The sequence below is a fragment of the Melanotaenia boesemani genome, chromosome 24 (genome assembly GCF_017639745.1).
Source record: "Melanotaenia boesemani isolate fMelBoe1 chromosome 24, fMelBoe1.pri, whole genome shotgun sequence".
In the NCBI taxonomy this organism is placed as follows: Eukaryota; Metazoa; Chordata; class Actinopteri; order Atheriniformes; family Melanotaeniidae; genus Melanotaenia; species Melanotaenia boesemani.
Window position 1 is genome coordinate 1,088,336 of NC_055705.1, and position 21,398 is coordinate 1,109,733.

General features: G+C 46.2%; 2 protein-coding genes across 16 annotated transcripts in view; one reads left to right on the forward strand and one right to left on the reverse strand.

The window, feature by feature from the left end:
- LOC121635255 (NLR family CARD domain-containing protein 3-like) overlaps nt 1–21,398 on the forward strand; it is a 1,000,352-nt gene that overhangs the window by 131,424 nt on the left and 847,530 nt on the right. The window lies entirely within an intron of this gene.
- Nucleotides 19,070–21,398, reverse strand: part of LOC121635266 (target of Nesh-SH3-like) — a 33,190-nt gene continuing 30,861 nt past the window's right edge. For all 15 annotated transcript variants that reach the window (XM_041978401.1, XM_041978402.1, XM_041978399.1 and 12 more), the window contains one exon: nt 19,070–21,239. In XM_041978401.1, coding sequence (XP_041834335.1) covers nt 21,124–21,239 — 116 coding nt within the window. In that variant the 3' untranslated portion in view covers nt 19,070–21,123. The remainder of the gene's footprint in view (nt 21,240–21,398) is intronic.

Sequence of the window (21,398 nt, forward strand, 5' to 3'; positions counted from 1 at the left end):
TCAGCTTGACGCATCCCTTACTGCCGGTGTCTACCAATGACAGGCACCTTATGGCCACAGCTGCAGTTGGCCGCCTCAACAAACACGGAGCGTAGTCCACTCGGACTCAATGTCCCCTGCCTCACCTGGGACATGGATGAAGCTCAGCTGGAGATGGCAGTTGAAACTCTTTCTGACAGGGGACTCTGCCAGACGTTCCCAGCAGACCCGCACAACACACTTGGGTCTGCCAGGCCTGACTGGCATCCTCCCCCACCATCTGAGCCCACTCACCACCAGGCGGTGATCAGTTGACAGCTCCGCCCCTCTCTTCACCCAAGTGTCCAGAACATGCAGCCGCAAATCCGACGACATGACTACAAAGTCGATCATCGAATTGCAGCCTAGATTGTCCTGGTGCCAAGTGCACATGTGGACACTCGTATGTCTGAACAAGGTGCTCGTTATGGACAGTCCATGATAAGCACAGAAGTCCAACAACAAAACACCACTCGGATTTAGATCAGGGGGGCCGTTCCTCCCAATCACGCCCCTCCAGGTCTCGCTGTCATTGCCCACGTGAGCGTTGAAATCCCCCAGCAGAACGAAAGAGTCCTTGGAAGGAGTGCTCTCCAACACCCCCTCCAAGGACTCCAAACAGGGTGGGTACTCTGAACTGCTATTTGGTGCATAAGCACAAACAGTCAGGACCCGTCCCCCTACCTGAAGGCGGAGGGAGGCTACCCTTTCGTCCACCGGGGTAAACCCCAATGTACAGGCGCCAAGTCGGGGGGCAATGAGCATGCCCACACCTGCTTGGCGCCTCTTACCGGGAGCAACTCCAGAATGGAAAAGGGTCCAACCCCTCTCAAGGACAGTGGTTCCAGAGCCCAAGCCGTGCGTCGAGGTGAGTTCAACTATATCTAGCCGGAACCGCTCAACCTCGCGCACCAGCTCAGGCTCCTTCCCCACCAGAGAGGTGACATTCCACGTCCCTAGAGCTAGCCTTGCTGCCGAGGATCAGACCGCCAGGGTCCCCGCCTCTGGCAGCTGCCCAGCTCACACTGCACCCAATCCCCATGGCCCCTCCTGCAGGTGGTGAGCCCACAGGAGGGGAGGGCCATGTCACCCTTTCGGGCTGAGCTCAACCGGGCCCCATGGACAAAGGCCCAGCCAGCAAGCACTCGCCTCCGTGCCCCACCTCCAGGCCTGGCTCCAGAGGGGGGCCCCAGTGACATGGGTCACTGGGGCAAGGGAAACCTGGGCCCATGATTTGTTGTCATTATGAGGGCGTTTTGATCCGCGCTTCATCTGGTCCATCCCCTAGACACCTGTTTGCCATGGGTGAGCTTACCACGGGCATAAAGCCCTGGACAACATAGCCACAAGGATCACCTGATCATTTCCTTGAGAAAAATTAGTTACCCCTGATTGAATTCTAAAAAATAAGAATATAAAATAAGAATGGGACAGTGCTGCGACTGGCTCCTGAAGATCCTTCAAACAGCCATACATCCCATCTTTAGCATGGAGACAGAGCATAGGTGCATGGAGCTAGTTTAAAGCATCAAGAGATGGAAGCAGAATGTGAGATGGACCACTTTGTTCAGAAGTAAAACAGCAAGAAGCATCATCTGGCAGAGGTTGAGTTTGGTGAAGAGCATGCTCAACAAAACGTTTGTTTCTCCACCTGAACTGTCATCATCTACAGCATGAACGGCTCTACCTCCACATTGCCACGTCTTCACCCAAGAAAACATCACCAGCCTTAAAGCAAATCACCTAAATAGAAAGAGATAAAGGATGCAATAAGAAAACACACAGTCAAAGGCATGGCCTCAGCTCATGTTGTGGAGTATTCTAGAGTCAGAAATCTCTCAATTTCCTGTTACTTGAATTATTCTACAGGTGCTTCTTTATGTATGATAGTTTTGAATGAAAGCCCGCCCCCAGCCACACAGGGGGAGCAGGGGTGTGAGAGGTCCCCAATACCCTCTCCCTCCCCGCTCCTGACTGTTTATGTAGTGTGTGTTGTGTGCAATTAAAATTGAGTGGCAGTGACCGCAATGAGCCGGGAGCCGGGCCACCTAAGTGGGCCCGCCCGCCGTGCACCGCATGCCATGCCCCCCAGGTGTTGTTTGTGTGTTGTGTTTCTTGTGTTTTGGTGTCTCGGTGCAATTAAAACTGAGAGGCGCGTCACCACGGGGTGCATCCAAGGAGACCACTGAATGGCCTCCTCCGTCCCACCCCGCATGGCTCCACGCCTCCCAACTCCCTACGTGTGTGTGTGTGTGAGACAGAGAGAGCGGGAAGTAAGAGGGGTCCGGGGATGTATGTCCAGAGGGAAGCAAACTTCCCTCTGGATGATGAGCCTTTAGTGGCATTAGGCACCCCTGCTCCCCAGGAGGCCCCCCAGGGCAAGACAGGCCAGGAGAGGCTGCCCCCCACGACAGGGCCATTCAGGGACTGCAGCCAGTGAGCCGTCACCAACCCCAGAAAATACCCACCCTCCCACACCCCTAACGGGGAATGAGAGGATGGGGACAGCGGCAGACCCAGGCCCCCCATCCCCCCCCCGACAAGTGCACTTAACCCCGTCCCAACCACACACAGATACACATGCACACACCTATTTCCTTGCACACTCCCGCTCATCCTAACTCATATATGCCCTCTCAGCCCCACCAAAAAAATATTAACACTCACGCAGCATCCAACCCTCCCGCTCTCATTCCCCAGACTCACCCCCACTCATCCTAACACATGCATACGCATGCACACAAACATACCCCCCATCCACACAAACATCATCCAAAGTATAGACACACACACAACATACAAGCATCCCTGTCTCACACCCCAGCACCTCCCCCTATAATCCATCGAAACCCACTCAGCCCTCCTTCAAACCCCTACATTGTCTCACTACTGATGTGGTCAACTAAGAGATTCCTAAACTGCTGAATACACAGATTATTTAGGTTTAAGCCATTTGGAGATATACTGCAGCTTGTTAGCTAAGAAAACATGATTAAAGTTGGGTAGCTCCAATCAGCCTCTATCTTTAGTCTGTTGTAAAGTTTTTAGACTGATACGTGATGGCTTATTTTTCCATAAAAATTTAGATATATGTGAGTCCTGTGACTTAAACCAACTGGAGGATGGTTTAGTGGGTATCACTGAAAACAGGTAGTTTACTTTAGATAGAACCATCATTTTAACTGTGGCAACCCTCCCCATGAGTGATATGGGTAAGCGCCTCCACCGTGAGAGATCATCCTCTATTGCTTTAAGTAGCTGGACATAATTTAGCTTTGTCAGTTCTGATAACCTGGGGAAAATGTTTATGCCTAGATATCTACTGTTTCCAGACTGTATTGTAGTATTGGGTATGTTTTGTAGGTCACAGTTGATGGGCATAATAATAGTCTTACACCAGTTAATAGAGTAGTCAGATATTGATGAGAATGTGTCAATAAGTGTGATTGTCTGGGGGAGAGATGTCGGTGAGTTCTGGAGGAAAAGTAATACATCATCAGCATAAAGACTTATCTTGTGTTCTATATTTTTGGCATGGATTCCTTTAATCTCTTTATTTTGTCTTATGGCAGCAGCTAGGGGTTCAATAAAAATAGCAAAGAGTGATGGAGAAAGTGGGCAGCCCTGTCTAGTGCCTCTCTGCAAACAGAAGCTTGGAGAGGTTTGATCATTGGTCTTCACACATGCATTTGGGTTGTTATATAATATTTTTATCCAATCTATGTAAGATGACCCAAACCCAAATTTGTTTAACGTTGCAAATAAAAATTTCCAGTTTACTCGGTCAAATGCTTTTTCTGTGTCTAAAGAAATTACTGTGGATTCCAGACTATGTAGAGTAGAATAATCTATGATGTTAATTAATCTACGCATGTTAGTAGAGGAATGTCTACCTTTAATAAAGCCTGTTTGGTCAGGATGTATTATTGGAGGGGTTATTTTTTCTATTCTTCTGGCCAAAGCTTTGCTAATTATTTTGAGATCTACATTTATTAATAAAATTGGACAGTAACTGGATGGAAGGGGCGGGTCTTTACCTGGTTTTAATAGTAGAGTAATATTAGCTAGGTTCATATTTGAAGGTATTTTTTGTTTTTCCTTTATTTCTAATATCATATTGTAGAAAGTGGGGGCCAGCATTGTCCAGAATTCTTTGTAATTCTGCTGGGTAACCATCTGGACCTGGAGCTTTATTGTTGTTGTATCAGCTGATATTTTCATCACATGGTGAAATGTCTCAGTTTCATCTGATGTGTTTTTTATCTTCTACTGGGAAAAATGGGTTGATGAGATTTAGAAATAATTGAATTGTGTTTTTATTTTTCCCAACTTCTTTGAGTTGTTTGTCACTACTAATACTAATGAAAATCTGTATCAATTATCATTGATACCTTAACAGAAATCTTTCCTTTTTCTTTTACTTACAACCAGATTGTCTTCTTGACTGATGGCAGGTTATTACCTCACCAACCAGTTGTCCCATTTCTCATCACTGGAGCAGTCTGGTTCCCAGTGGGAACGCTGAGTTGTTACATAACGGTGCGTTTCTCCAGAAGGCTGAAATTACAGCAGAGCTGGCTCTGCTGTGCTTATCCTGATGAGATCTGCTGCTTTTATTTCCTCCATCCTCTCACAGAGTCAAGAACCTGTCAGAGTTTCCCTCCCGGCTAAAACACTGCCCTGGTTGCCATGGAGACACCATGCGGTTTCAGAGCTGGAAAATGATGTCATCCATCACATCGCTGCTGGTGTTTCTAAGCTGGGATGCAGTCGGAGCCGTGACTTGGGGGGTGATAGTAATAAGAGGATAGATAGAGCTGATGTCAGGAACCAGGAATTAATAATAATAATAATAATAATACATTTTATTTAAAAGCGCCTTTCAAAACACCCAAGGACACTGTACAAAGGAACATTAAAATAGTTTAAAAACCACTATGTACAAAACAAACATTAAAACAGAGAGTACTGGTCGGTCAGTTTGTGAAATGGTGCGGTGACAATCATCTCATCTTGAATACCAAGAAAACAAAGGAGATGATTGTTGACTTCAGGAGGAACAAGAACACACATAGAAGTGTTTCCATCATGGGAGAGGAGGTGGAGGTGGTGGAGGAATACAAGTACCTTGGAGTTCAGCTGGACAACAGACTTGAGTGGAAAAGCAACACTGAGTACATTTACAAGAAAGGTCAGAGCAGACTCTACTTCTTAAGGAAGCTGAGATCTTTTAACGTCTGCACCAAAATGTTGCAAATGTTCTACAGGTCTGTTGTTGAAAGTGCAATCAGCTTTGCAGCAATCTGCTGGGGCAGCGGCATCAGAACCAGAGACTTGAAAAGAATTAACAAACTGATCAAGAAAGCCGGTTCTGTGCTTGGAGTAACTCTGGAGCCGCTGGAGTTGATCATCAAAAAAAGAATTCTGTACAAGCTGACGAAGATAATGGAAGATCCTTTACACCCTCTACACAACGCCGTGACGAAACAACAGAGTGTGTTCAGTGGGAGGCTTGTTCAAGTCCGATGCAAGACAGAGAGATACAGAAGATCCTTCCTTCCAGCAGCTATCAGGCTGAAGAACAAAGCCCTTAATTAATTAATGTGATTGTTTTTTAAAAAAAAAAAAAAAAAAAAAAAAAATTACTACTACTACAATATTGAATTTCCCTTTGGGATTAATAAAGTATTTTTCATTTCATTCATTTCATTTCATTTAATTTCAAAACAGTTCAAAACAATAAGTGCAAAACTAAGCAGAATGGAGGACAACAGAAAGATGGAGAATGACTAGATGGCATAGGACTGTCTGAACAAATGTGTTTTGAGTTGTGATTTGAAGAGAGGAAGAGAGTCTATGGTATGGATGTCAGGGGGAAGAGAGTTCCAGAGAGGGGGAGCAGAGCGGCTGAATGCTCGGCTCCCCATGGTGGAGAGACGGGCAGGGGGGACAAGAAGCTGGAGAGAAGAGGAGGAGCGAAGTGAATGGATTGGAGTGGAAATGTGCAGGAGATCAGATATATATGGAGGGGCCAGATTGTGGAGTGCTTTGGATGTAATGAGGAGAATTTTAAAGTTAATTCTTTGTTTTATGGGGAGCCAGTGAAGTTGTTGTAAGATGGGGGTGATGTGGTGAGTAGAAGGGGTCCGTGTGATGATGCGAGCTGCAGAGTTTTGGAGGAGCTGCAGTTTCTGGAGGGATTTATTCGGGAGACCAAAGAGAAGAGAGTTGCAGTAGTCAATCCGGGAAGTAACAAAACTGTGGATGAGGATGGCAGTGGTGTGGGGGGTGAGAGAGGGACGGAGACGAGAAATGTTTCTTAAGTGAAAATATGCAGACCGGGTGACACTGTTAATGTGGGAGTGAAAAGAGAGTGTGCTGTCGAGGACGACACCCAGACTCTTTACCTGAGGGGAGGGAAGGACAGTTGAATTGTTTATGGAAATTGGATAACTGTTAGATTTGGAGAGAGTGTGGGGCTTGCCTACTAGGAGGACTTCTGTTTTAGAACTGTTGAGTTTGAGGAAGTTGGATGAAAACCAAGAATGAATTTCTTGTAAACAGGTGGTAAGGGAGGTTGGTGGAAGTGAAGAGGATGGTTTGGTAGAGAGGTAGAGCTGGGTGTCTTCTGCGTAACAATGAAAATTGATATTGTGTCTGCGAAGGATGTAACCAAGTGGAAGAATATAGATAATGAAAAGGAGGGGCCCCAGGACTGAGCCCTGGGGCACACCAGCAGAGACAGGGGAAGAGTTTGATTCATGGGATTTTAGTCGAATGATTTGTGTGCGGCCAGAAAGGTAAGAAGTGAACCAGGCGACGGGGGTGTGAGTGATGACGATGGATGATAGTCTGTCAAGGAGAATGCTGTGAGAGATAGTGTCGAATGCTGCGGTGAGGTCAAGAAGGATGAGAATGGATAGTAAACCTGAATCTGAAGCTATGAGAAGGTCGTTGGTGATTTTGAGGAGTGCTGTTTCAGTACTGTGAAGGGGACGGAAACCGGATTGAAACTGCTCATAAATATTGTTGGTGATAAGATGGTTATGAAGTTGAGAAGCAACAGACTTTTCAAGGATTTGGGAAACTCTGGGACTTTCTTAATGCTACTCTGAAGAAATGGTCTGGAGAAGCTGAGGAGCACAAAAATAATTTAAAAAGCAACCAAAGTCTTTGTGGATTTCCACCACATCATGAGGTAAAACCAACCTGCTGCAGAAGTGCTGATGACATTGCCCAGCCCTCAAATCTAACTTCAGGATCTTCAGGACATTTTAGAGGCCATCCAGTCAGACTGAGGAGTAAAACAGGCCCGACATTACCAGTGTGGGAAAGTAGTGAAGCTTTATTTACAGCCTCTGGAATCTCCGGATGATTCCGCAGATTTATTTATTCTTATGAGGCGACACAGTTGAAGCTCCTCTCTTGGGTTTAATCCATCACATGTGTTGAGTCCAGAGATCCCATCCAAAACCAGGCCAGCATCACTGTTACAGAGGACTGTAAATGGATCACATGGCTTTCACATGGGATCAAGCTTTGTTCCCGACTTGTTTTCCAGCTTGACCTGCTCACTGAATAGGGTTCCAAACTTCCACTGAGCTATTTTCTCTTCCTGGAGCCTGGCCTGGAATAACATTTTCCAGTTTCCATCCAAAATCCAAGATGGCTGACATTCCACAGGTCATGTGGCTCTAAACAAGTTAGGTAGTTTATGAATCCCACTCTAATCATCCTACAATACTGGTTCCTGGAACCGACCCAGCCCAAAGTACTGTCCTGCATGGTTTATGTTTCCCTTGCCTGGTACCTACTCCCCGGAACGTCTTCCCAGTTGGGAAATAAGGCCATGACAGCTTCGTGCCACTCATCTCAGTCTTTTGCTAACTTCTGAGCTCTGTAAGTTTCATCTCTTTTAGCTCACGTTCCATCGTTCTGCATCAGGTACTCTAAGAATGTCCTGGCTTGCGTCTTCCAGGTGGGGTCCATCTTAATGCAACCGTCAGTATCCTGGCCTGCTCCATTCTGAGTACATGGCCAAGCCATCGTACCTTTCAGAGTTTTATATCACGGGTCACACAGGTGCAGCTAGCTTTATGGTAGAGCTCTTTATTGGACACTTTGTTGGACCAGAAGATACACCAGATTTTTCTCAGGCAGCATTGATCTAGCTCAGTTCTGTTCTATTCTATTCTACAGTCATTTAGCAGACACTTTTATCCATTTGAGAGTAACAACACAAGCAAAAATTCAAACAAGATGGACGTCATCATTAAGTAGTCAGACTGCTGGACCAGGTGCTGTCATGTAGTGCTAGAGGCAGTGCATATCATTTTTTTTTTTTTTTTTTTCATTTTTTGTAGTTTTCTCTTAGTCATTTTGTTTAAATACAACATTCCGATTTCATCAAACAACATCATCTTGGGCATAAGTGAAGCAGCTTATTCATTACTTGGGTGAACCAAAGAGCTGGACAAATCTTTCTAACTCATTCTGAGTAGAAGAGTTAAGCTAAGTGTGGAAATGCTCCTTAAACAACTGAGTCTTTAGCTTGCTTTTAAAAGGGATAAGGACTCTGTGGATCGGACGGAGTTTGGTAGATCGTTCCACCACCAGGGAACAACAGAGGAGAAGAGTCTAGCTACTGATGTGGCGCCACCTTTTGGTGGGAGCACTAGGCGTCTTTCACTGGCAGAGCGTAACTGTGGAGAGGGAGTGTAGCTCTGGATTAAGGAGTGGAGGTAGACCGGAGCCGTTTGGGTTATTGTTTTGTAAGCCGGAAGCAGAGCTTTGAATCTGATGCGCTGCAACTGGAAGCCAGTGGAGAGCGATTAGCAGTGGAGTGACATGAGCTCTTTTGGGCTGGTTGAAGACCAGACGTGCTGCTGCTTTCTGGATCATCTGCAGAGGTTTAACTGAGCATGCAGGCAGGCCAGCCAGTAAGGAGTTGCAGTAGTCAATGCGTGAAATGACCACAGCCTGGACCAGGAGCTGGGTCGTGTGTTCAGTCAGGTAGGGTCTGATCCTCCTGATGTTGTAGAGAGCAAATCGGCAAGTTCGAGCAAAGGTCAGCTGGTTGTCTACCATGACACCAAGATTCCTGGTAGAAGACGTAGGCACAAGCGTGATAGAGTCAAGCTGCACGCTTATCTGTGGCAGTAAGGAAGGATTGGCTGGAAAGACAATAAGCTTGGTCTTGGACAGATTTAGCTGAAGGTGGTGATCCTTCATCCATGCAGAGATATCAGCAACATGCTGATATTCACATTGAGACGGTCGTATCGTCAGGTGGGAAAGAAAGGAAAAGCTGAGTGTCATCTGCATAGCAGTGGTAGGAGAAACCATGAGAGCTAATGACTGCACCGAATGAGGAGGTGTATAGTGAAAAGAGAAGAGGGCCAAGCACCGAGCCCTGAGGCACCCCTGTTGTCAGCCCATGTGATCTGGACACGCCCCCTCACCAAGATACTTTGAAGGATCTCCCTGTGAGGTAGGACGTAAACCACGAGAAGACAGAACCTGAGATGCCAAGCTCCAAGTGTGTGGAGAACAGTATATGATGGTTGACCATGTCAAAGGCAGCAGACAGGTCCAGCAGTATAAGGACTGAGGACTGACCAGCGGATCTGGCAACCCGTAGGGAATCAGTAACTGACAGGAGAGCAGTTTTAGTAGAGCGGCCTTGCCTATAGCCAGACTGATATGGATCTAACAGGTTGTTGTCTTGGAGGAACTGTGAGATCTGACTGAAGACGGCACGCTCTAGTAATTTAGACATGAATGGAAGCAGTGAGACCGGCCGGTAGTTTCCAACCTGGGCTGGGTTGAGTGTGGGTTTCTTCAGCAGCGGGGGAACCCGAGCTTGCTTGAAGGCAGAGGGAAAGACACCGGATTTAAGAGAGGAGTTGATAATATGGGTTACTGCAGGTTTGATTGTAGGTAAAATGCTCTGCAGGATGTCAGAGGGAACAGGATCAAGAGGACAGGTTGTGGGTTTTCAGCTGACTAGAAGTTTAGAGACTTTGTCCTCATTTAGAGAGCGGAAGGAGCAGAATGAGGCACCAGTAGCTGGTTTGGTAAGGCTAAGTTGGTCCGGCTCAGTGAATTGGTTACTGATGGTAGCAACCTTTTCAGTGAAGTAGGAAACAAACATTTCTGCAGTCAGCACAGTGGGAGGCTGAGCAGGTGGTGGAGATAGAAGAGAGTTAAACACCATGAACAGTTGTCGTGTGTTGGGAGCATTGCGGATCTTGTTCTGATAAAAGGTTTTCTTGGCCGCCTTTAGGCTGGATGTGAAAGTTTCAAGTTTTTGCTGGTATTCAGACAAGTCAGTGTTTTCTTTTGATTTGCACCACTTTCTTTCTGCAGCCCTGAGTCCGGCTCTGTGATCCCTCAGAACCTCTGTGAGCCATGGACTGGGAGGGTTTTGTCTGGCTGGTTTTGACACCAGAGGACAGAGTTTGTCCAGAGAGGAGGCGAGAGAGGAGCAGAGTGTTTCTGTAGCCTCATTAACAGACAGTAAGGAGAAGTCTGAGTGTGAAGGGAGGGTAGAGTAAACCTCATCAGACAGCTGTGTAGGTCTGAGGGATCTCAAGTTTCTGCGGAAGGACGCCATTTTTGGAGCTGCTTATGTGACATGAGGAAGGAAGACAGAGCATTTAACCAGGAAGTGGTCTGAGAGGTGCAGCGGGGTGACGGACAGGTCGGTTAAATGGAAGCAAAAAGAGAAAATGATGAGTGATTACTAAGAAGTGTGTCATCTACAGATATATTCTTCATCACGGACGATGAAGAAGTCATCGAAGATGTTGTGCAAGTTAAGCTAGTTCCTGATCTGGAGGAGGCTACCGTTGGCCCTACAAAAGAGGCTGAAGTCCAGTTTCCAATGAGTGCATGTACTCCGCGTTAGCGCTGCGCCACATTGTGGCTGCGCCGTGTTAGCGCTGACCACATTAGCGCTGCGTCGCGGCATTCACAGCTATTCGCAGCTATTCGCAGCCAATTCAGTCTATGGTTTGGTTCCCACAGGGTGAGCTGCGGTGCCTGTCAGAAGTGTCACCGTATCTGCTTCCAGTAATTTTAAAAATAAAAGCCCCCATAAAGACTTGCACTCACTGAACCATGTAAACATTATCATTTATCAGTCAGGGTGTCTCAGAGTTTTTGTTTTTATTTCATCATGTCTGAACTTAGTGGGGGACAGTCAATGACAACTCTAGCGCTGTCCCTATCTATCAAGTAGCTGCTGTCTTTCACAATAGGGCAAGCAAATATCCACCCTCAACCCACGATGCAGACTGCTTCACTAGTGATCTTTTATGCTGCCCTCTTCCAGAGCAGGGAAAAGTCTCCCTTGAGAATGGACAACCTATTCAGTATCCACAGGAAACTTTTCTTTGCTTTCTCTGCATGTTATTTGCATCAAAGAAAAAAACAGTTCATTGTGTTTTTCTGACTAGGAACATTGTGAATGTGTGTATGAGCATGGGACGGGCTCAGAGCATGCAACATGCTAGCTTTACTTTGCTGCTCATCAGCCGCTAACTGGTGCAAATAACAGCTGGAGGGTAGGATGCTTGGTTTTGATCTGATGCCAAGTAAATCCAGGGCAAGTATCACAGATACCAATACGTTTTGCTTAAAATATAGCAATTATTTAATGATTTGGCCTTTAGTTACTGATCATCATCAATCATGATCATAATAAAACACAGTAAGAAGATTTTTTTCCAATAAAACATTTTTTATTAACGATCTGAACAGCAGAACTGAGAAATCTAAATTTAAGCTTTTTTGTTTGTAAATAATATAAAAACATCAACAATGTAACAAAATAATAAAATAGCTCGATTATTTCGTTTTATCACACACAACTGTTCGAGAAAAAGAAAGTCAACAGAACAAATTAGCTTAACAAGAACAAAACCTACTACTGGTTGGTTTTCATTCACATCATTAGCTTTTTGCTTCTAAAGCCCTCTGTAAGAAAAATATCGATCCCTGGTATCAAATGATACCGATACTAGCCTTGGTATCGATACTATGGATATTTGGATCGATCCGCTCATAGAAGTAATGTTAGAGGCCTGCCTTTCTGTGGTGATGATGAATTATTTGGATCACCACACACTGGTACCCTTCTTGGTATTGTGGACGTTATCTCTCCAATTGATCCTTTTCTTGCTGAGTACATGAGTAAGTATGGACATAAGGGCCAAAGCAGAATACACCATAACCCTCATCCACCATACAAGCAAGGACCTAATTCAGCAGATGGATGACAAGGTGAAAGCTACAAGAGATACAGGTAAAGTACCTCTTCGTGTCAAGGGCATGTAAAGCCCGTTGTGGGAATTATGCACAAATAAAGGACATACTTGAGAGCCTATCATCTGATTCTGGAGAAAAACACATAATGAGGTATCAGCACTTTGCTCTAAACTAGGCTGTCTTGAGATGTTATTTATGTCACAGTTTTGGTGTTGTGTCTTAAGCAGATTCAACGAGTGAAGCGCTACAAAGGCCAGACATTGATCTAAACTGTAATTCCTCTGACTCTGAAATTATTTGTATTATCAGCCGATCAAATAAAGATGAAAAGCAGCGGGCCAATAAATACGAAGCACACAGAAAGGTCAGGAGCGATACGTATAACATCGTTGTTGACAGCCTAGTTGACAGTTTGGAGCACAGAATTAAAGCATATAACAGCATTAATGAAAAGTCTGGAGTTCTGCTGGACATGGAAACCGAGGACTTGGCCACTGTTCGTAAACATGCTGATGCTCTCTGTTCATTGTAACCTTCACATTTAGATCAGAAGCTGGCAGATAAAATTCTCCAGTAAGTGTTTCATACAGAGCAAACAGGATAAGGTTCCTCAAAAACTGCTGGAGGTCAGCATATTCAGACTGCCGATTGCAAGCTGCGAAGAGGAACAGTCATTTTCACAGATGGCAGGAAATAAAAATGAGCTCAAACCCAACAGGAGGACAAGGGACAGACGGCTGAAAGACAAAAATAGATCTGTGAGAGATGGGACAAAGAAAATGAGGAGAGCGTAAAGAGACCTTCAGAAAGGCAGCTGCTGAAGAGCTGGCAAAAATCATCAGCTGTAGAGAGGAGGGGAAGACAGATTTTCCCAGTGGAACTGATGGTCAAACCCTAATAAGCTGGTGATGGTAATGCACCAATTAAGTTTAAAAAAAAACCCAAAAACTATGAAGATAAAGAATTGTGGAAATGCAGAGATCAGGGTTTACCGAACCAAACCTGTACGGCCTCAGACCTGCTGGTGGAATCGAAATTTACTCAAGTAAAAGCGAAACTTAAAATGTATGCTGCAGTAAAACTATGAAATAAGTTTTTACATCGCTTTTCCTCCCCAAGTTTCCTCCTCACCATCTAGAAGCTGTGAGATTCTCATCCTGCTTTCTGTCTGTTCACCTGATGCTGATATTCATCACATATTGTTCCTTCTGTGTTTAGAAGGAAGCAGCTTCACAGCTTTAAATTCATCCTGCTGACTTTTTACCTTTTAGTTAGTAAATCCTGAACATTTCATCCTTCTTTCTCATAAATATGTGATTTTATATGAAGAAATATTTTAACTGTTGGTGTTTAAAGAGAAAACTGCTGCTAAACCTGTTTATGTGTTTAGTGCAGGGGTCTGCAGCCTTTCCAATCCAAAGAGCCATTTTTCCCCTCAGCCAGCTAAATAAAACTCCTTTAGAGACGCAAATGTTACCAGACTTTTGAAAAGGGGAAGTTAATATATATTTTTAATGAAGAGCCACCATAGGATGTTTATTATTTTTAAAGAACCACATTTTTATTTCCATTTTAAGGTTTTAAAATAAACAAAAACATAAAACCTTTATTAAAAAAAAAGAGGATAGACAGACTTTCTTCTAAGGGATGTAGATGTTTGTAGAAAATTATGTAAAAAAAAATAAAAAAAAGTCCCTGGTTTCCAACCTAATGACGATGATCGACTTTGTAGTCGTTACGTCGGACTTGCGGTCGCATGTTCTGGACATTTGGGTGAAGAGAGGGCCGGAGCTGTCAACTGATCACCACCTGGTGGTGATTTGGCTCAGAATGTGGGGGAGGATGCCGGTCAGGCCTGGCAGACCCAAGCGTGTTGTGAGGGTCTGCTGGGAACGTCTGGTGAAGTCCCCTGTCAGAAAGAGTTTCAACTCTCACCTCCGGCAGAGCTTCAACCATGTCCAGGGCGAGGCGGGGGACATTGAGTCCGAATGGGCTGTGTTCCGTGCCTCTATTGTCGAGGCGGCCAGCTGTGGCTGAAAGGTCGTTGGTGCCTGTCGTGGCGGTAACCCCTGACCTTGTTGGTGGACAACAAGGCAGTAAGGGATGCCGTCAAGCTGTTGAAGGAGTCCTATCGGGCCTTTTTGGCCTGTCGGATGGGTATGGGTATCGGCGGGCTAAGCAGAATTTGGAGAGGCCATGGGGAATGATTTCTGGACGGCTTCGAGGAGATTCTGGTCCACCATCCAGTGGCTCAGGAGGGGAAAGCAGTGCTTAGTCAACACTGTGTACAGTGGGGATGGGGAGCTGCTGACCTCGACTCGGGACATTGTGAGGTGGTGGAGGGAATACTTCGAAGACCTACTCAATCCCACCAACATCTTCCGATGACGAAGCAGAGTCTGGGGTAGCTCATGCTGGCTCTCCTACCTCTGGGGCTGAGGTCACTAAGGTGGTTAAAAAGCTCCTCGGTGGCAAGGCCCCGGGGGTGGATGAGGTCCGCCCAGATTTCCTTAGGGCTCTAGATGCTGTAGGGCTGTCTTGGCTGACACACCTCTGCAGCATCATGTGGTCATCGGGGACAGTTCCCCAGGACTGGCAGAATGGGGTGGTGGTCCCCCTCTTCAAAAAGGGGGACCAGAGGGTGTGCTCCAACTACAGGGGGATCACACTCCTCAGCCTCCCTGGTAAGGTCTATTCAGGGGTGCTGGGTAGGAAGGTCCATCGGAAAGTCGAACCTCGGATTTAGGAGGAGCAGTGTGGTTTTCGTCCCGGTCATGGAACTGTGGACCAGCTCTACACCCTCTTTGGGGTCTTTGAGGGGGCATGGGAGTTTGCCCAACCAATCTACATGTGTTTTGTGGATTTGGAGAAGGCATTCGACCGTGTTCCCCAGGGACTCCTGTGGGGGGTACTCCGGGAGTATGGAGTGCCGGACTCGCTTGTAAGAGCTGTCCGGTCCCTGTACGACCGATGTCAGAGCTTGGTCCGCATTGCCGGCAGTAAATCAAAATCATTTCCAGTGCGGGTTGGACTCCACCAAGGCTGTCCTCTGTCACCGATTCTGTTCATAACTTTTATGGACAGAATTTCTAGGCGCAGCTGAGGTGTGGAGGGGATCCGGTTCGGTGGCCTCAGGATTGGGTCTCTGCTCTTTGCGGATGACGTGGTTCTGTTGGCTTCATCGGGCCGTGATGTTCAGCTCTCACTGGAGCGATTCACAGCCGAGTGTGAAGCGGCTGGGATGAGAATCAGCACCTCCGTATTTGAGACCATGGTCCTCAGCCGGAAATGGGTGGAGTGCTCTCTCCGGGTGTGCCATAGGGTCCTGCCCCAAGTGGAGGAGTTCACGTATCTCAGGGTCTTGTTCACGAGTGAGGGAAGGATGGAGCGGGAGATGGACAGGCGGATCGGCGCGGCGTCTGCAGTGATGCAGACTCTGCATCGGTCTGTCGTGGTGAAGAAGGAGCTGAGCCAAAAGGCAAAGCTCTTGATTTACCGGTCGATCTACGTTCCTACCCTCACCTATGGTCATGAGCAGTGGGTAATGACCGAAAGAACGAGATCGCGAATACAAGCGGCCGAAATGAGTTTTCTCCGCAGGGTGGCCGGGCTTTCCCTTAGAGATAGGGTGAGAAGCTCCGTGATCCGGGAGGGGCTCAGAGTAGAGTCGCTGCTCCCCCACATCGAGAGGAGCCAGGTGAGGTGGCTCAGGCATCTGGTCAGGATGCCTCCTGGACGCCTCCCTGGTGAGGTGTTCCAGGCACTTCCCACCGGATTGAGGCCCCGGGGCAGACCCAGGACGCGCTGGATGGACTACATCTCTCGGCTGGCCTGGGAACCCCTCGGGATCCCTCCGGATGAGCTGGTGAATGTGGCTGGGGAGAGGGAAGTCTGGGTTTCCCTGCTTAGGCAGCTGCCCCCGCAACCCGACTCCGGATAAGCGGGAGAAAATGGATGGATGGATGGATTTTTATTGTAGTTCCCTGCCATATCAGTGCTATAACGAGGCCAACCGTCCAGTAAATGTTGGTTGTGGTGGTGGTGTCAAAATCATCCACATCCATGTGTCTCTGCCTGGCATCGTATTCCTGCATAGTTATGAAACATCCATACAATGATTCCAGTTACTGGTATTTCCATGGTCCTGGTCATACGTGGACAGGGCTGCAGTAAACATAGAGTCCATGTACAGTCGTCCAACAATCTGTACTGCCTTGCATGGCCAACATTGGTGTCTTCGTTCTGCAATGACTCCGTAGACCACAAGACAAAAAAAAAAAAAAAAAAAAACTTCTTTGTTTCCTCTTACCTTAAAAATTTGAGACAGCTTTTGGTGATGATCAGATGATGGACATTACTTTTTTGTATTTTATGTTTTTTTTTACATGTCCTGTCCAGCATCATAGCAGCAAAATGATAATCTGGTTGCTGTTACAACTGTACATGAACACACCAGAAAATTTCCTACAACTTTTACAAAAAACAGAGCTGCTAGTCATTAAGAGTTTTTAAATAATAACCAAATCAAAAAGTCATATCATGAAAGTAGCACAACAGCGACCGGATACTAACTCCGAAAAAAAATAAAAATAAAAACAAAAGAAGAAGAATCTCTTAGTATAAAAACCCACTGGACAACTCAGTGACTGTGTCAGCATACAGAGGATGAGGAAGAGGAGTGATCAGTGATGAAGAGTGGGGAGTGAGATCGTTCAAATGCAACCACGCCTCTACGGAGGTCAGTGGCAGACCAGGGCAGCCCAGAGACCCGGTCCTTTAGCAGCAGTCCCGGAGCACCAACCCAAGCTACCCCACCCCGAAGATGACTCCAGCCCAAGCTGCCGAACTTCCCTCTGGATGTTGAGCCTCTAGTGGCATTAGGCACCCCCGCTTCCTGGGAAAACAAAGGCCAGGAGAAGGCGCCCCCCACAACTGGGCCATACCAGGAACGCAGCCAATGAGCCGACACCGACCCCAGAAGGTACCCACCCCCCCAAAACAAACACAGAAACACATGCACACACCTATATTCTTGCACACTCCCACTCATCCTAACACACACACACCCACACAGTATAAATGCACACACAGCATAGAAACCTCCCGATCTCACTCCCTAGCCCCCCCTCCCTCCCACCATGCCCTGTGGGAGATGTCCCCGGCGGACCAGAGAATGACAAGCCCCAGATCAGGCCCCCACCGCCATCCCCAGCCACCCTCCATCTCCTCCCACCCAGATGCGGCCGACCGGGCATCCCCAGGATCAGCAGCCCCCCATTAGCGCAGCCGCCCCGGTTTCCTGGCCCCCAGGGCAAGCACCTCCCCTACCAGCCCCCGGCGGCGCCCCGGGGAAGAGGGGTGTGAGGTGTTCCCATTGTCCTCCTCCTCCTCTTCACCGCTCATGACTGTTTGTCGTGAGTGTGTTTTGTTGCAAGTAAAACTGAGGGGCAGTGACCATATTTTGCTGGGAGCAGGGTCATATTAGTAATCTCCATGCACCACATGACACGCCCACCAGAAGTTTTTTGTGTGTTGTGTTGGTGTTTTGATGTCTAAGTGTAATTAAAACTGAGAGGCCATTTGCCACAGGGTGAAGCTAAGGAAGCCACTTGGGTGCCCCCCACAGCTACACCCTGCATGACTTGCACGCCTCTCAAATCCCTACGTGTGTGTGTGTCTATGTGTGAATGTAAGAGAGATAGAGAGAGCGGGGAAGAAGAGGGGTCCAGGGATGTAAGTCTGAAGGGAAGAGAACCTCCCTCCAGCACTAGGCACCCCCGTTCCCCAGGAGGCCCCCCAGGGCAAGACAGGCCAGAGGCAGCCGCCCCCCATGACCAGGCAACGCAGCGACTGCAGCCAACGAGCCGCCACCGACCCCAGAAGACATCCAACCACCAGACACCCATGGGGGAAGGAGAGGAGTGGAAGGAGAATAGCGGGAGAGCCCAGATCTGTGGCGCACCACCCCCAGGCCCACCCAGGCCCCCTCACAGGGTCATGTCATCCCTACACACCCCATCTACTCACCTATTATCTTGATAAATACCTGTCACCAGTATGTTCACTCCGGGACTCCTGGAAGCTGCTAACATACTGCTTTGCTGGCGGAATGGACAGAGCGATGCTAGGTGGCTAGTAAGCACACTGTTGGAAAGCAATAGCGTGTTAGCTGTTGTCGCGTTAGAAGGGTTTTAATAGTCTCTGCGGAGGCCAGTATAGTATTCAGTAAGGCAGTAGCTTTACTTAGACGGCTTCCAGGCTGCTGAGCAGACATTTGTAAAGCATAAATCTTTATAAAAACCTTTGTGTCTTCAGTTTAGAAAATGCACTCCTTTTGTTCTATGCGTGACTTTTTTAAAAAAATTGTCTCACACATGCTAGTAGAATTCTTTCATACATACTAGTGAAATGTAATTCCAGAAATTTCACTATAGTGTGTGAATGATTTCAGTATGAAATACGAGGCTTTTAGTATAATGTGTGAATGTGGGTAATTTTGAATAATGTCTCAAATGGCCCCTCATTTGTTGTCGCTTCTCTTACCAGAACCTGGTGACTTGTTTTCATTAATCTGCTTCATGAGCTCTGCTCAGTTTATTCCACAATGGAAAGTTATTACAGTTCCAGTTCTCTGATATACTGAATAAAAACTGTCAGAAAAGCTCTGGAAAAAATTTCTCTGGAAAACTTATTCTCTTCCAGCTTAACTGGAAATGTGTATATAGTTTGAAAATATAAAGTCTTTACAAAGAGAAGGCTAAATAAAGACACATTTTTTTAAAAAAAGGAATAAAAACTTCTTTATTGTTGAAAAATCAAAACAGAAACATATGTAGAAAATCATCAACAGCAATACATTCTTATTTTCTTACAAAGCTTTCCTGTGTTTTAAATGCTCCCTGCTTTATAATAAAGGGCTTCATATGCGAGTACCATCAAGGCTGAGGCTGAAAGGGAAAGACACATTACACGGTTTTATGGTCCGGAAGCAGCGTTCCAGCAGGACATATAGACGCATGAGGAAACGCCCCGCATCGCTTTATTATGAAACCACGACACACCGCTTCAAAGCGGACTACGTCACCCTCCACAGTTCTTACAGGACAGGAAATTAACAGCAGCCGCAAGCACTATATGAGATCTGTTGGAAAGCATTAGTGTGCTAGCTAGGAACAGTAATTTAGCTGAGTCATACCTGCTGAGTCACTCACATCCCCCCTGAAGTAATCCCCACGCTGTCACAGACGAAGCTTCCCGTGGAGTATGAAAGAACCGGACCAAGACAAACTCTTCTTGTTCTTAAGGCCTTGAGAGCAAGAACAAAGTTCTCGCATCTCGCAGAGTATGTAACAAGCTTTAATCAGAGAACAGGCGGAGCTTCAGTTAAAGTACTTAAAAGACATTTTAACTTTAGGTCTGTTGAGACCCATCCCTAATACATACATCCATATATGTGTGTGTGTGTGTGTGTGTGTGCGTGTAAAACACATTCTGTATGTGACAAGGAAACTACATATGATTCTCCAACTGCTGTGATTCTATGATTATATATAGTCTTAGAAAAAAGTTTGACTGTCGGTTACACAGCTAGCCTTCGTTTAGTTGAGAGTCACAAATGGGGTTTTAAAGGGTTTTCCTTCTCTTACAAATAGATTTTGACTAATAAAACATAAAAAAACATGTAAGCAAAAACAGATTTTTTAACATTAAGTTTCCTGAGAGAAAGGTGGGAGTTCATGAATCGAGGCTATTTAGTGAGACAGTTAGCAATGAAGCTGAGGACTAAATTATTATTTGCTAAATCTTTATGAAAGTACTAACAGGATAAAAACATAAATGTCTGTTTATGACGTGGTAGCAGGCTGCATTGTTAGCTTCCCATCCTGCATTAGCATGAAGCAAGTAGAAGTAGAAGCAGACTGTGTTCTGAGAGAAATGCATCTGCAAAAATGTACTGAAAACATTCTCTACATATACACATAAATACATTTCTGCTGTGCAAATTGCAAGTGTAGAAGAGCTTCCACTGAAGCTTGGCGTTCGATGAACACATCTGATGTGTCCACTTCTAGCTGTCGAGTTTAAGGCAAAAGCATCACTAAAAACATCGATCTGAGCACCAAAACACTCAGGCCTGCATGGTAAACATTTAGAGTGAGGCTGCATAGTTACGGATCAGTAAAGTCACTATTTCAACGGTCTGGAAATAACTCATCTGTAATAACTGTTAGTTGAAGAAGATCCTGACGTGTGAACTCGTCACCTTATTAAAACTGAAGTTTTGCAGCCAACATTTTTGCCATTTCCGACACCATTGTTTAAGTCATGCTGTATTTTACAGTTATTGTCACCAACATAGAGGAGCTCGAATGAAAACAATGACTAACTAAAAAAGAAACTCGCGTCCCAACCCCCCACACCCATGTGACTTCTCACCTGTGGCCCCATGAAGAAACGTAATCTAACATCTTTTGATAAATAACATCTCACAAGTTATGAAAATAGTAATCCAGGGAGCCAGCTTCCCATCATTTTAACACAAAATAAAATATATCTAACGTGACTTTAAGCAAACGTCCTGTTCTAACATCACTGCAGCCTTGTTGCTTGATAAATAGCAGAGAAGAGGCATGTTTGTTATATCTGAAATGCTCTCTCCGTACACTTCCCTGATGAGTATGTCCTCTACATGTTTTTACAGCACTGGGTTACACGGGGGAGTTGAGCGGCTTGGAGGTCCGGCTGGATTCAACCCCTCGCTGCCGTCGCCATCCCAGCCGAGGCGACCCTTCCCGTCTAGGGTTTTTACGAAATGGACTGAGAGGCAGACTCTGTCTACCATTTGCCGGGGATGGGTGTTCCACATTCGTACCAGGAGACGTAGTTGACGTGGGAATGTCCTCCTATCTGTCCGAAGTGGACGGGCTCCTGACGCAGAGCTCTGTAGAAACCTGGACCAGAAGGACGAAGACATGATGAGGAAAGAAATCCAACTACTTCTTTGTGTTAATTAGGGCTGCCGTGCTTGTGTGACTTCACAGTTACCCAACACTGAATCACTGAGATCACGTATCACGTTCTACTTCGTATCTCTGAGCTATAGAGAAACT